We start from the raw sequence: 17,402 nt of genomic DNA on the forward strand, positions 1-17,402 counted from the left end.
AGCCTTGAAATGTAGTCGCCAGGATGGCTTTGGTATACTAGATGAGCGCTGAAGCCAACTCCGAGCCCCAGTGCTGTAATTTTAGTCTTCAAGAGATGACTGATAGAACCCCCACTAATTTAGAGTTCTGAACTTCAGGAGTAGCCCCTGCTCCTGAGTACTGACCCCCAAGCTCTCGGGGTTACTGGTGGTATCACTCTTTTGTCCCGGGAGGCTTGAACAGATGTTTGCCTGCCTTTCAGAAACATTGCGAGTCCTTGGCAGTGATGGGCACAGCATCATTTTGAGTGTCCGGGGTCATATATCTGTGAGAAGTCATTACTGATTCAATTTGACAGGTACAGCTGCTCTGGAAGAGGACGCTCAGATTCTTAAGGTGATTGAAGCCTACTGCACCAGTGCCAGTTTTCAACAAGGTAATGATGGTTCCAGTAGAATTCCCCACACTGCTTTCACTTATGAACGGGGTTTGTTCTTTGCTGTTCACTGTCTCTTAGGGGGCATAAAAGAGCCTCGGTGCAGCTCAGTTGCAGGGTGTGGAAAAAGCATGTGGCTCAGGGCAGAGCAGAGGCGCAGGGCTAATCTTCCAGATAAGCTGCTTTTAGCTACTGGGGCTTTGTTTACGCACTGGTGCTTTTCACCCAGAGACACAGAGAGATGTAAGAGGAAAAAAGCTGGAGGTGAGAGAAATGAAAAGGACTTTTAAAAAAGTCACTCTCTTTTGATCTACCCAGATACCTTCGCCAGCACTAGTTAGGAATTAAAGACCCCAGAGAGTTCCTGTGTCTGCGAACTGATGCTAATCTCATTTTATAGGCAGAATTGAAAAGGAAGTCAAAATACTATCTTTCATCAGCTATGTATTGAAGGGAAGGATGCTTCACCAGACTTGGGTTTCAAAGCTGCTCTGAAAATCTGGAAATGTAGTTGCACACCTGAGGCTCTTCAAAATGTCTAAAGTGTCTCGAGGAGCTGTTAGGTGAATGTGTTTCCCTACAGTTTTCAGGTGACGCCCTGAGAGCTAGATGCTACCTTCTGGCGAGTCCTTGTGTCTCTTCCAGTCCAAGTCCCATTGACTATAGGTATAGGACACCCTTTAGAAAGTCTCTCATATTTGCATCAGGACCAAATGTCCCAGAGTGCTGTATTTTTCACAGCTACTGACCAGCTGCTTACTTGATATGAGAGGGCTTTCTTAGGAGACTGCCTTGACACACTCTTTGAAGGGAGCACGTCTCACCGGCTGTCACAAGAGGAAAGCATCTGATGTGGAAATCAATACATTTCACCACGAGCAGGGACAGTAATCTGCCTGTGGTTTCTGGCATTCTCAGTCCTTAATAGCAAGTTTTGATGAGCTGGGAGATGAAAGAGAGAAGTTTTTATTGTGGAAGCTAGGGTGAAGGCAGGGATGAGGCGACAACAGAGGAGCATCCCTCAAAGGAAACCCAGCCTTACCTCACCTCTGGACCACTGGTTTGCCTAGATGTAGAGTCCATCCTAGTACTTAGAGGTGAAAGCTCAGGCATGTGACCTGACCTAAAGATGCACAGTTTTGTTCCTCCTCCCTCCCCTCCCTTGTACTTGTGGGAAGTATCTAATACCATGCTTGACGTTCAGATGTAGCCACATTAGCCTCACCATGGCCCTCCATTTCACCCTGGTCAAATGTCCTGTTTCCCTAGAACCGATTCATCTTGACATTCCGTATCCATTCATCCATCCATCCATTTGTCTTCTGCTTACTAATTAAACACTGCGAAGAGCTATTCACTGAACATGGAGACATCTCACCTCTGGGAAGACGGGAGTTATCAAATAGAAACAGTGAATGCATGCACCTCTGAACGATGTTGTTCTAAAACAGAACAGGCCAGTGACCCAGGCAGACCAAAGATTAAGTTCTTGAGCTCAGAGAGACAGGCTCTAAATTGAGCGGTGGAGAGGTTGAAACTACCCGTCCCATCTTCTGCCCCAGGCCGTAGAGACAGTGTGGGCAGAGAGCAATGAGGAGACCTGAGTTTTGTTGCTGATATGATGATCTCCCAGGTCCGCTCTACCCACGGTCGAGAATAGCTTACTGCCACTCTGCATTTCCCTAGAGGGCTCCAGAAGGAGCGAATGCTGCTTCAGAAGCCCTTTCAGCGTGTCGTAGCCCAGAGTAGCGCTACTCCCGGCCCAGTCTTTACTCCCTCCCTGATCATGGGACGTGGTGTGCGGCTCCTGGAGGAATGCAGAGATGGGGTGACCAGTGGTCTCTTCTTTACTCTGGGGAAGTCTTAGTACATCAGTCCCCCTTCCTGAAGAATATGTGACATCATTTGGCCATTTAGAGTTCTCCCTGTCAGGAAAATTGAAGAGTGGCTTGACTGCCTTCTGAGTGCAGGGGTCTGAAGAAAGTCGCTGCAGCAGTGGCAAGGACTACGGCAGCCTTGGCTAACCACTCCCCACCCCCTCTCTATGCATCTTCACTTACAGGCACTCGGAAAGATTCTGTCCCACAAGTGCTACTCCCTGAGGAAGAGAAACTCATTATTGAAGAAACCAGAAGTAACGGGCAGACCATCATCGAAGAAAAGTGAGTAGAGAAAGTGACCCCTTTCTTGACATATCTGGGGCCTGCCAGTAGGTGTGGCAGGCTGTCTTAGGGCTTCTGTTGCTATGATGAAACACCTTAACCATGAACAGCTGCAGCAAGAACAGTGCTCAGTTAAGCTTACAAGTCTCGGGTCAAACTCCAGCACTGAGGGAAATCAGGACAGGAATTCAAACATCCTGGAGGCAGAAGGTGATACAGAGGCCATGGAGGGGTGCTGCTTACTGGCTTGCTCCTCATAGCTTGCTCAGCCTGCTTTCTTATAGAATTCAGGACCACCAGCCCAGGGATGGCATCACCTACAATGGGCTAGGCCTTTCCACATCACTCACTAATTTTTAAAAAAATGCCCTACAGACTTGCCCACAGGCCAATCTAGTTGGGGCATTTCCTCAATTGAAGCTTTCTCTTCCAAGATGACTATAGCTATGCCAAGTTGACATAAAACAAGCCAGCACACAGATCCTTCCTCAAAGGGCCCTTCTTTCTCTTCCCTCTTCTTTCTTCTTCCTACTCTCCCTTTCTTTCTCGTCCCCATCGCTCTCTTCCTCTTCCTTCACAAAAAGGGCCTTCTCTGCTAAGCATGCAGTTGGGAGCCCCAAGAGGGCAGGAGGAAAGGCAACAGAAACGGAGGTCTAGAAGCCTCCTGCTTCCCTGTGGAGTAAGCAGCTTCCCAGTACTGGAGATCTCCAATCCACATGGTGTATCTGGAGGTACCCAGGAAGGCCTTAGCTGGCATCCTCCTGCCCACAGCATTGCTGCTCACATCTTTCCAGTCAGGGGCCACGTTTCTCACAGCTGATCTCTTGTAAAGTCCTAAAACATTCTGGCGAAGAAGGCATCACTTTCAAAGATGAAAAAAAAAAATAGGTTCTGGGGAACTGTGTCTATGGCCCACCTTTCACAATTATGAGTGTGACTTAAATGGGGGTGCAGTCAGCTTAAATACCTCCCAGCTCATTAAGAAGCACGGAGTGGCCAAGAACTCACTCCTGTATGCTTGAGTCATTTGTGAGGTCAGGGCTGAATTTGCATTGGCCGCGCCTCTCCCAGTGCTTGCCATTGTGGATGTGTTTTCACCTATGCTGTACAGGTAAAGCGCTTGGGTTCAAGAGAACAGGCCAAAGTCCCAGCTCTGCTCTGTTTGCTATGTATCGCCAGTGTCATCCTGGGCCAGTTCTTCCAGCTCTCCAGATGTGTTTTCCTCATCTGTAAAATATTTTCTGAGCTGTCGAGTAGTCAAATAAAGTAGCTATAAAGGTTGGCACTCAAAAATTAATAGCAAGTATACTAATTACTAATTGTTGTTATTAAGAACATTATTATTAATACAGTAATCATAATAGCCTGGTGAAGGCTTCAAGGAAGGTAGTATTGTCTCCATTTTACATGTAAAGAAAGCAATGGCTAAGACAAAATGAGAAAGAAACTGATTGTACAAGGGCAGAGTAATAGTAAGAGGCAGGATCAAAAGCAGGGCCTGGAGAGACGGCTCAGCAGTTACGAGCACTGACTGATCTTTAGGAGGGTCCAGTTTAGTTCCCAAGGCCCATGCTGAGCAGCCCACAACTGCTTGGGACTCCAGCACCAGGGAATCTCGTTCGCTCTTCTGTCCTCCCTGAGGGTCTGCACTCACATGCACGTGAACACATACATCAACAATGAAAGTTAAATGTAAAACACCCTCATCTAAAACCTAGATCTTTAAATTCCTTAACGAGAAACAATTGGAGTTAAAAAAACATCCCACAGCTATCCAGGAAACTTTATCATTTTAAAACTTTATTATTTTTAATGTCCCAAGTCTCTGTCATGTGGGGTTAGCTAAATGGGAAGGATAATGCCATAACATGGCTATCGCAGAGCACCCAGGGTTTTCTCATCCCACTCATTATACAGTAAGTACTATTTGCTCCTACTGTAAAGCGACAGCCATCAAAGCTTAGGATGGGAATCTTAAAAAGTTGAACTCATGGGATCAGAAAGTGGAGCAATGGTTTCCAGAGGCTTGGTGGGGGGAGAAAAAGTAGGTGATGTGCGTAAAAGAAACCTACAAAGTTTAATTATATAAGATGATAAGTAGGTTTTAGTCTATCAAATAAATATGCAGCCTAATGACTAAAGTTGACAATAATGCCTTTTATTCTTAACATTGACTAAGAACATAGATCTCCAGTGCTCTCAAAAGACACCTCAAACAGTAGACACAACCACATCTGGTGAGGGCTGTGTTAATAGCTTCACTTGGGGCAACATTTCATAAGACAAACTCCTCAAAGCATCATGTTGTGTACTTTAAATGTGTACAGTTTTTATTTGTCAGTTATACCCTCAAATTGAAAAAAAAAGATACATTTTATGGCTGTTACCTGCTGTTTTCTGGCCTCTCAAGCTGGAGCTGCGTGGGGAAGGAAATGCGTAGTATAGAAACGGCGCTGTAGCGTGGTGTTGAAATGGGCTTGTGTGACGAGAGCTTTTACCCGTTGAAGAGAAAGAATGTACATCAGTCAGACAGGGATAGTCCCCATCAGCTAGAAACCCCACTGATACCCGTAGCTGTACATATGTAGAGTTGTGGCTTGCTCATTTATCAGCACTTCGGTACCAGCCATCCATCTCTGAATGTTCTCTGTATGTTTTAGGAGCCTTGTTGATACTGTGTACGCCTTGAAGGATGAGGTCAAAGAACTGAAGCAGGTAATGCATCATTAAAGTTAGCTTCTTAGGTAGCAGAATCGCTCTGGCTTCTTGGCCACCCACTGGGAACTGGTGTCAGGTAGAGTCCAGGAGCAAGGTACTGGGGTAGAACTTATATGATATAAGCCCAACTTATATCAGTTGGGCTTTATTTCTTTAATCACGTGGCTTTGATATATGCAGCAGACTCCCCTTTGTAGATACTACTTTCTCATTCCCTCACATCTTAAAAACATGTAAGCAAGCCCAGGTGTGGGGGCACCTGCCTGTAATCCTAGCTACCAGGAAGGTTAAGGCAAGAAGGTCGCGGATTTGCTAACCTGGGCTGCAAAGCAAGGAATGGAGCAATGAAGGAGAGGTGGGAAGAGGGAAAAGAGAACTGTCTTGGGTGGTTGATGAATTTGTTGGTGATGGGGTCCTAGGCTCCATCACTCCACCTATGTGATGAGACTGATTGTACCTGTGGCAAGGGGGAGGATAAGGAAGAGGAGAGTCTAGAGCCTGGAGGAGCACTTGTAGAGTTCTGAGCAAATTCGGGATAGGGCACAGCAACGTCCTGAAGTGAGGCGGACCAATGAGGCCGTGAGAAGTAAAGCAAATGGAAAGAGACATGCTAGAGCTGGAATTTACAGTACATGATGGCACAGTGCTGGAGTGAGGAGAGGAGACAATAGAGAAACTTTGCCCCTGGGTGTCTATAGTGGGCATCCTTTCAGAGATTCAGAAGCTCTAGAAGAGGTTTGGGTTGATGGGGGGGGGGCGGTGATACTAAGTGCCCTTTAGAACATAGTAAGTTTAAAGGGCTCATAATCTCCAGATTGACAGCCACCCTGGCATCGTCCTGTGAGTTTGGTACTCAGAAGATGAAACTGGCACCAGAGATATTTGGGAAGCCCCTTAATACACACTTGTACTGATAGAGAAGTGACCCTAGGTGAGAAAGTGTGGAACCAGGGCAGATCCAGTCTTAGGGAACACTTGTATTTAAGTGAGGAGTGTAGGAGGGCGCTCACTCATAGGCAGAAAAATCAAGACACAGCCTGGTCTCAGAATAAATAGAGTGAAGGATGAGGAGAAGGAGGAAGACGGGGAGAAGGTGGAGGAGGAGGCAGAGGAGGAGAAAGAGGAGAAGGAGGAGGAGGAGAAACCATGGGAAAGGCTGTCTTGGCTCAGGGATCAACAACTTCTTTCCCTTCTAGGAGAATAAGAGAATGAAGCAATGCCTGGAAGAAGAACTGAAGTCGAGGAAGGACCTAGAAAAACTGGTCCGGAAGCTGTTGAAGCAAACAGATGAGTGCATTCGAGCTGAAACCAGCAGCAAGACCTCAATTCTCCCATAACCGTCACTGTGCAGCTGAGCACTCGTTGAAATAGCCAGCTGAATTTGACTGTGCCCTTCAGCTTTTTTGTGTGTTTCTCTCTCTCTCTCTCTCTCTCTCTCTCTCTCTCTCTCTCTCTCTCTCTCTCTCACTGCTTGAGAGTTTGTTACTTGGTTATCAGTTGATTGATATTTGTTTTAACAGGGGAAGCAACCTGGGGTGGTGATAAAGTGGCCCCAATACTTTGCTATGCCCAACAGTCCTTCACTACCTAATTCGCTGAAGGCAAAGCTTCCCAGGCTACGTCTAGAGTAGGTGACAGTGAACGCCTTTGCCCAGTGCTCCAGCTGTACCTTTCTGGATTGTCATGTGGCTCCCTTCCATACTTTAACAATCATTGCCCTGCGTTGTCTGTTAAGACCAAGAACAGTGTAGGGTCCTCATTCCCTTTACGCTGGTGTACATTTCCGTCAGTGGGGTAGGAACTCCAACTGTCCATCAGCAAACTGCTTCCGGCAATCCCCCCTTAGCAGCAGGGCAGAGCAGCTATTCCTAGTGCACCGTAGCTTGACAGCCCAGCCTTCTGCCTCTACGTAAGTTTTCTACCTCCCCACCCCACCCCTGTGCTTTTAGGCAGCCATACCCAGTGGTGTGTAAACTAGTGCGGGCGCGCTTTGCTTATTTTGTCAGCTACAACAAGCAGCGACTTTACCTTGACTATTCATACTACAACCTTTTCCTCTTTCTAAACAACCTGGGTGAAAAAACGCCATGTACACACCTTCCACCCTGTCTTATCGAGGCCCGGTTTCTGCAGTGAAAAGTTAGAATCATCATTGCCCTCTTTGGTGTAGGCCTTGAGTACGATGAGCCAGTTTGTATATCCTGAGCCAAAGCCCCACCATCACCAGCTGGGCTGCTTGCTAGTGCAGCTGATTGTCGGAAACTAGTTTTCTCAAGTTGGGCATAATGCCGAACCATTGGCTTTGTAAGTAGTCCAGAAATCTGAACTGTGAGAAAGGAGATTTAGAAGAGAGCCCCAGAAGAAGACTGTACACCTAAATTCAACACAAGTCAAAATGGTCCAAGGTGACAAGATGGGGCAGAGCAGAACTTGTCCACCTCCTCAGATGGCGGGGCAACTTGGACAGATGGCAAAGTCACTTTAAAGAGAGACTGAAAGCCAACAAAGTCTTCTATGTATGTGTGGTGCATGCCTGTAAGTGCTGTTTCAAAACCAAACTCGAGGCCTAGATTCTTATTGAGGAGTCCTTTGCTTTCTGGAATGGAGGCTCTCACAGTTTCCATGATTTCATGGTACAGGGCATTGTCTCCTGCTACATCAACAGCAGTATAGCATCCACAGGAAATGGAGAATTCCTGAAGTCCACCCTCAGATGCTTGTTCACACAGCCATCTTCGGCAGCGTGAGTGAGGGTTTCTAAGAATGACTGGCCTGTTTCTAAGCCCTGCGATTTCTATGAGACATCTTTCATGTAAAAATTTAAAATAAGAAACAACAGTAGCAATCCAGATGTTCACATGTGTTTTGTCTGTGTTTAGTCAATAGTTTGCAATCCATGTGCACATTTTAAACTTTAGTGATTACCAATAATTTAGCTGATTGCTTAGGACATTGAAAGGTCTCAAAAGGATGTGTACATATGCATGTTTGGGGACTTCGCCCTTCTGAGGAGAGGCCCTTGGTACTTGGGATAACGAAACTTGTGCAGTGGGCTGCCCGCGCTTACACACTAAATAATATAAAGGAAATGAAGCCATGTTAACCTGACAGCTGTGTCTGAGTAGTTGTGTTGTTTACAATACTCTACAAATGGGTTCCTGTTCCTCTGTAATTAAACCGCTGCCCTTAGAGGCCTTTCAGTTTCTTCTCTGTCATGTCCCTTCTTACAGGAGCTCAGATTTTCTAAACTTGTTTTTATTTTAAAGACTTTTAAAATGAAAATTTTCAATAAACAAGAATAAACAGTGCTTTATAAATAAGACCAATAGTTTATTCTTTTTCTACCAGTTGATGTTTAGGAAGGTAGTTTGTAAGTGTCACTTACCGGTGCCAAGGATGTAAGCTTTCAATCCATACATACATCATACTATCAATGGTCGGGGCTAATTTAACATATCATTTATCACCTCACATATTACCATATCTGTACTGAGAACACTTAAAATCCTTGCTTTTTAACTCTTTTGAAATATACAAATAGTATTAACTATAGTTACTTATTATGCACAGATGAACTCTTCCTGTTTTACTGAAATTTTGTCTACTTTGATCAAAACAATGTCCTCTCTCTTTCTCCACCCAGGCCTAGTCAGCCCTTATTTTACCCTCTACTGGTGTGTGGGGTTCTTCTATATATGTGTTGCTTTTGTTGATTAATGAATAAAAAATCTGGCTTGGCCTGTGATAGGGCAAAATAGAGCTAGGCGGGGAAAACTAAACTGAATGCTGGGAGAAAGAAGGCAGAGTCACAGAGACACTATGGAGCTGCCAGAGGAGAAAGATGCAAGTCACAAGCCAGAACCTTGCCAGTAGGCCATGAGCCTCATGATAAAATATAAATAATAGAAATGGGTTAATTTAAGATAAGAATAGAAATGGGTTAATTTAAGATAAGAGTGAGCTAGAAATATGCATGAGCTAATAGGCCAAGCAGTGTTGTAAATAATACAGTTTCTGTGTGATTATTTCGGGTCCAGGCAGCCGGGAACAAACAAGCAGCCTCTTTAGAACACTCTACTTCTGAGAGTTCCTGTTTTTATATTCCATATATGAGACTGAGATGCATGATGTTTGTCTTTTTAAATAAGCCTGGCTTATTCCATCTAGCACAATTCCCTCCAGGTTCATAATGCTGTTACAAATTAGTTTCTTCTTTTTGAGGGCAAAGTGGTATTCCATTGTATGTATATCTACCACATTTTTATCTATTTATCTACTCATAGATTCTTACCTTAATTCTTTCTCTCTCTCTCTCTCTCTCTCTCTCTCTCTATATATATATATATATATATATATATATATATATATATATATATATATCTGGAGTCAAGGCCTCACTGTTTAGCCATGGCTAGCCTGAAACTCAGTGTATATGCTAGGCTGTCCTCGAACTCCTCGTACTCACAGAGATCTGTTTGTCTCTGGCTCTGAGTGCTGGAATTAAAGGGAGTGTAGCACAAATAATAAAAACCCAGAGACAGATATTGGGGTTCAACCTGGAAATCAGAAGAGGAAAGCCCCCAAGTCACTAGAGAGCTCTTACCTCTATGAAATCTTCAGACTGAGAGAGAGCGAGTTCCTGTCTCATCCCACCTTATAGTCCTCTCTGGTGCTGGGATTAAAGGTGTGCACAACCACTGCCCAGTCTCTATGGCTAACTAGTGTGGCTGCTGGGATTAAAGGTGTGTGCAGCCACTGCCTGGCCTGTATGGCTGACTAGTGTGACTGCTTTATGCTAACCTTTAGACAAGCTTTACTTATTAAAGTACAGATGAACTATCACTACAAGGGTGCACAGCATCATGGCCAGTGTAGGTTATTCTAGATCTTGACTCAGTGAACAGTACTGCATTGGGTATGGGAATGCAGATATGTCTTCAACATAGTGATTGCCTTTCTTTTAGAAATGGTGAGGAGTAGGTTGAGGTTGGAAATTTTAGCTAGTCCTTTCGCATCAGCCTTCCCTCAACCTTCCCTTTCCACTTAAGGTTCTATTTTACAGTGTGATCAACCGTGTAAAGTAGTGAGCAAATGTCACCTACTGGTGACATAGAACTTCCCTTAACTTCTCTATCTTTCATCTTCTGGCCTCAGCTTACAAACCACTTGAAGTGCATCTCACAAATTTCCTTCCAGCATTAAGAAAGATACCATCATTTTCCTATCCATGTACTCATCCCTTTTTGTGTTTTACAACAGTTTGTCAGTCTGTGATATTTTCACCCGTGATCTCTGGTGTCAGCAGTCAGGATGAGAAGTGTTTGAGTTGGGGGCCGGGGAGGTTAACTCAGTAGATGCCATGAAAGCAGGGGACTCTGAGCTAGATCACCAGAGCACATGTAAAAGTGGTGATATGGTGGCATGTACCTATAACCCCAGAACTGAAATGACAAAGACAGGTAGCTTCTTGGGGCTCACTGACCAGCCAGCCTAGCCTGCTCGCTGAGTTACAGGCTGGTAAGAGACTACCTCACTAAGGTGGGGCTGGAGAGATGGCTAAGCCAGTAAAGGTTCCGGCCATGAAGGCTTAGTGGCTTGAGTTCAATCCCCAGAACACACATAAAGTTGGAAGAAGAGAACCAACTCCACAAAGTTGTCCTCTAATGTCTCCATACATGTGATGCTGCATGTGCATGCCCTACCTTCATAAATGTGAAGGAAAAAATGTAATTTATGTGCTAGAAATGCTGAAGCATGAATGAACAGTCTATATACAGTGGTTCTGTTGAACTTGTCCATATGGCCTAACTTGAGGACGACTGACCAGGTCTCTTCCTCAAGAGGGCACCAGATCTCATTACAGATGTCTGTGAGTCACCATGTGGTTGCTGGGAATTGGGAAGAGCAGGCAGTGCTCTTAACCACTGAGTCATCTCTCCAGCTCATCATAAATGTACATATAGCATAATAATAAAAATAAAGTTTAAAAAACTCCAAAAGGTGGATGAGTGCTGTGCAATGGTCCTGATGTTGGCCTATGCCCTATACACACAGAGGGAGGGAGGAGAGGAGAAAGATGAACTGGATACTGTTTGCTGCTCCACACTGTCTATTCCTATTCCCACATTTCCCCCCAAAAACATAAGGGCAAACATATATTTTTCCAAAGTCTCACAGCAAGGGTTCTGGATATGATGAAGGTGCACATACATTTCCAGTTATGCTAAGAATGTGGGGTGCATAATTTAGACAAAGTCTGTCTTCTATTGGTCTTCAGGAAGTTCCCAATACATTGTGCTGTCTCTAGTCTACACTGTAGTGTCTCTGCTCAATCTTTGTGGGCGACTCTGTAGCAGTAACAGTGCCAGGCTGTAGTCATAGCAGCAACTTCCTAACATTTGGGTCGCAACTGCCATGAATGACTTTGAAGCTATTAGTTCACCAGAAACACCCTTCTGTGCGCCCATATTTTTATAGATAGCAAATTAACTTTCTGCTCGAGCTCCCTGACTATTTTTTCCTTGCTTTGAATAGTTACATTTAACTTTGTGCCTCCCACACACTAAGAACTCTATTAAATGGTTCACGTATTTTGGTTCCTGCAAACTTCAAATGACCGGATCAGGTCTTTCTTGCTGTTGTCTCCACCTTACAGATGAATAAAGGTACAGAGATGTGGAATGATGAGGTAGTACATGGTGGAGGGGATTGAGTCTATGGTCTGGTCTACCTCTTGGACATGTGCTTGTATACCACATTCCTCTTCTGCCCTTGATACCTGTCTCAACACTGCTTGTTCATCAGCTGGCAAGCCCTGTGCTGGCCTCAGTGTGCTCCGTTTTGTTGGTTGTTTTGAGACAGGGTCTTGTGTACATCAAGCTGGCCTCAAATGTACTATGTGGCTCAGGATGACCTCGAACTTCTAATTCTCCTGCCTTCTCTACCTCTGATTTCTTGGATTACAGGCATGTGTTCCCATGCCAGGTTTTCTGGGGTACTGGGTATTGAACACAGGGTCTCATGCACGATATGCCAACATTTTATGAATGAGTCACATCTCCTGTCGAGAAGCGAACTCTCAATTGTCAAATCTAGAGAAATGCTTTCCTTTTTCCTTTTTTTTAAGGATAAAATCCTAGGCCAAACCCATGAGGGTCTGGGCTAGTACTCCATAGGCTTTGCGGGGGTCTGCCAATTTTGTTTTAATTTTATTGAATTTTATTGAGCTCTACATTTTTCTCTGCTTACCTCCCTGCCTCTCCCCTCCCCTTCAACCCTCCGCCAAGGTCCCCATGCTCCCAATTTACTCAGGAGATACTGTCTTTTTCTACTTCCCATGTTGATTAGATCTATGTATGTGTCTCTTAGAGTCCTCATTGTTGTCTAAGTTCTCTGAAATTGTGATTTGTAGGCTGGTTTTCTTTGCTTTATGGTTAAAAACCACTTATGAGTGAGTACATGTGATAATTGTCTTTCTGTATCTGGGTTACCTCACTCAAAATGATGTTTTCTAGCTCCATCCATTTTCCTGCAAAATTCAAGATGCCATCATTTTTTTCTGCTGTGTAGTACTCCATTGTGTAAGAGAACTGCTTTCAATACCCAAAAGTGACAATTTTTAAAGATGATTTCTCAGTATGTGCCTCAGACTGGTTTTAGATAACTCAAGTGTTGCCTGAAGCTGGTCTTTAACTTGTTACTGTTCAATCTCAGCTGCCCTAATGCTAGAGTTACGTATTCACAGACGTGTATTGCCGCACATAGCTCCTTACGCTCTCTCTCCTGCCCTTCCTCCTTGTTTCCCTCCATCTCTCCCTCCCTCACAGAACTCTATTGTTCTCCCACTTTTTTTCCTTTTGTGTATTTTGTGTTTGATTTCACTTCACTTCACATTCAGAGCCTTCTTTGTCGCACTTCATGGGCAAGGCTTCTCGGTATGTCGGAGCTTCCAAGTGGGATCCTTGACTGTAGACACTTCAACTGCTGAATGCAGACCGCTGTTCCGTGCTTCACCATGGGCTTCATTTGATGATCAGCCTGGGAGAGCAGAGTCTGCTGGGACTTTCTGTTGACCTTCTTGTTGCGTCATCATCAACCCTGAAAACACAATACTTTCACCCTCCCCACTTTCCAGATGTGGACACCGTGAGGTTAAATGATCACAGTTATAAAGTCGATAGATTATGGAGCCTGGATTAAAATTCTGACTAGTTCCAGAGTTATCCACCACACCACAACAAGAACAGAATAATAGCCATACCTAGTTCCAGGCGCCTTCCCACTTTAAAGGCCTCAGGAGGAACAATGCATCTTGTCCCAATATAGTGCATCTCGTCCCGTGGCAATAGTTGAATACACTGCAAAACATGGTCCCACTGGAAGCCAAGGAGTGTTGTAGAATAGTATCTTAGCTATGTAAAGATATGCTACATCTGTTCGTGCTGTGGGTTATTACTTTAACTGTGCAAAGATGTGTTACTCTTGTTTACACCATATTTGTTTGACAATGGAAGGATGTGTGGCATTTGTTTCACCTTCTCTGCCCAAGGCACCTGATTGGGCTAAAAAAGAGCTTAATGCCAGCAGCTGGGCAAAGAAAGGAAGACTAGGCAGGGCTGGTCGGCTGAGAGAGGATAAATAGAAGGAAAAAATATCTAGCTTTGAGAAGAGAGAAGGGAAGAATGAGAGAAGGAGGAGGAGGGACATGCCCAGACCAAGAAGCTGGGCAGATGCCAGCCAGCTTATGCGGAGAAACAGAGCAAGTGAGATATACGGAAGAAAGAAAGGTAATAAGTCCTGATGCAAAAAGATCAATAAAGAGAAACAGGCTAAGTGAAAAAAAAAAAGCTATCCAGAAATGAGGCTAATCTAGGGCAAGCATTTATAACTAATAAGCCTCTGTGTCATGATTTGGGAGCTGGTTGATGGCCTAAAAGAAAAAAGCCGAGCCCACAGGAGCCCACAGCTGCTTCCCCTTAAGTGGGGTGCTCCTGTGCTGAAAGCCTGTCACAGCACACATTTGCATTTTGTGGTTACCTGCTTCCTATCTAATAGCAAAGACAGCAGTATTTGATACTGTGTTCATTTTCTGTTTATTTAGAAAAATGATCATTTCAATCATTCCTGCTCCACCATTCCATGGAATATAGAAGTGATAGGGTTATAAAGCACCGTGGGCTAGGATTGCGGCTCAGCCACTTGCCTAGCATGCATGAAGCCTCGGGCTTAACCCCTAGTATTGAACAAACCAGGAATGGTGGCACAGGCGCCTGGGAGGTGGAGGCAGGAAGACTCTTGGTCAAGTCAGGGTTCTGGTTTGCTGAACAGGGTCGAGGAAGATGGCATTCAGTGGAATGACCAACATTGAAAGAGCCATCCATCACACAGACAAAAGGAACAGGGGTTCATCTGTGTGCATTGGGTCTAAGGGTCTGAGCCCACTGCTGAGATGCAGGGCAATTACTGAAGCTATTACCTGAGTATACAGGCTCGCTCCTGCCATCCCTGGAGTATGAGAATTGGAAGCACGAAGATCTTTACAGACTTGAGCCCAGCAAGGAATACATAGTGAGGCCTAGGCCAGCCTGGGCTACTGAGGGAGGCCCTGTCTCCAAAAGCATAGCCAAAGCAAACAAAACCCCAAACAATGGCATCCCAAAAATATTTCAGCAATCAATTGAAGGTGGTTGTTAAAACCATGACTCTAGCAGAGAGATCCTATGGCATAGAGGAGAAGGGGAAGGCCTGCACCCCAGTCTTTCAGAAGAGCAAGGGGACCTTGAGGAAACGAGGTGAGAGGCTGAGGGCCTTTGGCTACTTGGGGTGGAAGACTGGACAAAAAGGTCCAGGGTGGCGCTGTGGGAAGTGGCATCTAGAGGGCAGTAGAGATTATAGGAAAACAGGAGGCAGCCTAGAAAATGCACTGGTTTTTATTTTGCTTTATTAACAATTTTTTATTTATTTTATATACCAACCGCAGTTTCCCCTCCCTCCTCTCTTCCCATTCCCTCCTCCACCTCCCTTCTTCCCCTCTCCCCGTCCACTCCTCCTCTGTCTCCATTCAGAAAGGGATATGCCTCCATGGACTTGAACAAAAAAATGCAGTGTTTTACGTCAATGATATTACTTCTGGTTACAAACATTTAACTATTTAATTAAATTTAATTTAATTAAAATCTAAGGGTCTTTCTTTGAATGTGCAACCCTGGCTAGCCTGGATCTCACTATGTAAACCAGCTTGGCCTTGAATTTGCTGCTATCTTCCTTCCTCTCCCCCAAACTATGCTGCTGTCTCGGGTGTACACCACCATCCCACCCCTGCTTTTTTGAAAAATGTTCCTTACTACAAGTAGAACTTGTTTGGAAGCTAATGGCTCCCAAGGAAAAGAAAGGCAGGTTAAAACACAGGGGGAATGTTTAAATTCAGAGAGCATGCATCTATAAAGATTATTTTAAAAAATCTGCCTGCATGTTCTGGTCTTGTTTGTACAGACAGTTCTAGGAGATACTGTTTACAAAGTGAGCATCCCTGAAACCATATACACATAAACAACAAAAACAAACTCAGTGGGTTATAATTATGTACTTGTGCATCCTTATAAATTCATATATATGTAACACTAAAAATCAAAAAAAAGAGACTGTCATCAATTTGAGAGGGGAGGGACATGGCAGGAGTTGGAGGGAGGGGACTTGGGCAGCGCTATAGGTAGGAAAGGGAATGGATAATGCGATGTAATTATACTTTAATTACAATGTATAAAAGTAAAATAAAAATAAATCTATCCAGGCAACAAACTCTACTAAACCAGTGATGGCTCTTGCCCACACAATCCCTACTATCTAACTCAGACAAAACGCATAAGGAAGATTATTCCCCAACATGGGTATTCCACTGCTGTAAAGAAGAGAGAATCATGATATATGTTTTGTTCCTCTCCATTTTGACTGAGCTGGTTCCTTCCTTAAAGCAGGCTTAAGAGTCTGGCCTTCCTAAGAAAGGAAGAGCATCATGGCCACCATTACTAGGTTGCCGTCTCATTTCCTTCAAGCCTCTTAGGTGGAGGTTTGTCAGCTGAGGCTTTTTTTTTACAGTGCTTTACATGGACCCCAGGGTGTCACACTTGCCAGGGAAGTACCTTGCAGCTGAGCCACCCTGACCCGCTTCATAAGTGAATATAGTAGAAGGATGTTTGCTCCGGGAGGGCACAAATGCATGGTGCACATAATTTCTGGTTAGTTCCTAAACCCACGAACATCACTCTTGCTCATAACAAAGGTCTCTTGTTGCGGGTTGTGTGCAGACACACGAGTTTGTCCGACATGGCGTCAGCATTACGCTGGGTTTTTATAATGCGAGAGCTCCAGTCAACACGTTGCTGTGCCCTTCACGATATTAAAGAGCAGGGACATGAGGAAATACCCTTCCTCCTTCCCTTTCTCATTTCCACAGCAGTATTTTTTTCGATGAATGTGTTTCTGTTAAGCAAAATATTCTACCAATTCAATTGAATTTCTTATATCCTCATTTCTTACAGCACAGTTAGAGGTGGACTTGAGCGGGAAGGCTCTAGGGCCAATAATCACCCTAGTGATGCTCCAGCTCCATTTCCTCCTGCTTAGAGTCAAGCCACCTAAAGAGTTGTAAAAAAGCTTTGATACTGCTTCTCATTTAAGGCTCTCTCTCCAGTCCCTCTTAGCTGTGATCAATTTTGAAAATGTCAGTCTCTTGCAACTTTTACAGGGCAAGTTGGAAGTAGAAGCTCAGATTGCTTTCACCGACCAGGCTTACATGTCATCTATCAAAGGCTATGGCAGACTTCCAGAGAGCATGCTGTCACTAAGATAGCTCGCTGCGTGCTCAGCTTGAGAACTACGTTTACGGTAATAGCAAAAAAAAAAAAAAAAGTTGGCAAAACTCCCTTCACTACTCACCTTCTCAACCTGAGTTGGTGCAGAGCTATAAGTACTAAACAACAGCAATAACACGGTAGAGGCTCTTTATTATTCAAAAATAAATAATGACATAATCATTAGGTTCACTACAGAAACAATGGAGACTGCAGGGAGCTACAACAGATTCCTTTAAATACAGTCGTCCCACGAG

The 17,402-nt window shown here is 44.4% G+C and overlaps 1 protein-coding gene across 1 annotated transcript in view; it reads left to right on the top strand.

Annotated features, from left to right (window-relative positions):
- The window catches only part of LOC121437374 (rho guanine nucleotide exchange factor 6-like), a 119,751-nt gene extending 111,119 nt beyond the window's left edge, over nt 1-8,632 (top strand). Inside the window, 4 exon segments of the mRNA XM_041637258.1 lie at nt 339-416; nt 2,479-2,578; nt 5,239-5,293; nt 6,493-8,632. Coding sequence (XP_041493192.1) covers nt 339-416; nt 2,479-2,578; nt 5,239-5,293; nt 6,493-6,633 — 374 coding nt within the window. The 3' untranslated portion in view covers nt 6,634-8,632.
- The last annotated feature ends 8,770 nt before the right edge of the window (nt 8,633-17,402 follow it).

The sequence above is a fragment of the Microtus oregoni genome, unplaced genomic scaffold, assembly GCF_018167655.1.
Source record: "Microtus oregoni isolate MIOR12 unplaced genomic scaffold, Mior012 000052F_002, whole genome shotgun sequence".
Classification (NCBI taxonomy): domain Eukaryota; kingdom Metazoa; phylum Chordata; class Mammalia; order Rodentia; family Cricetidae; genus Microtus; species Microtus oregoni.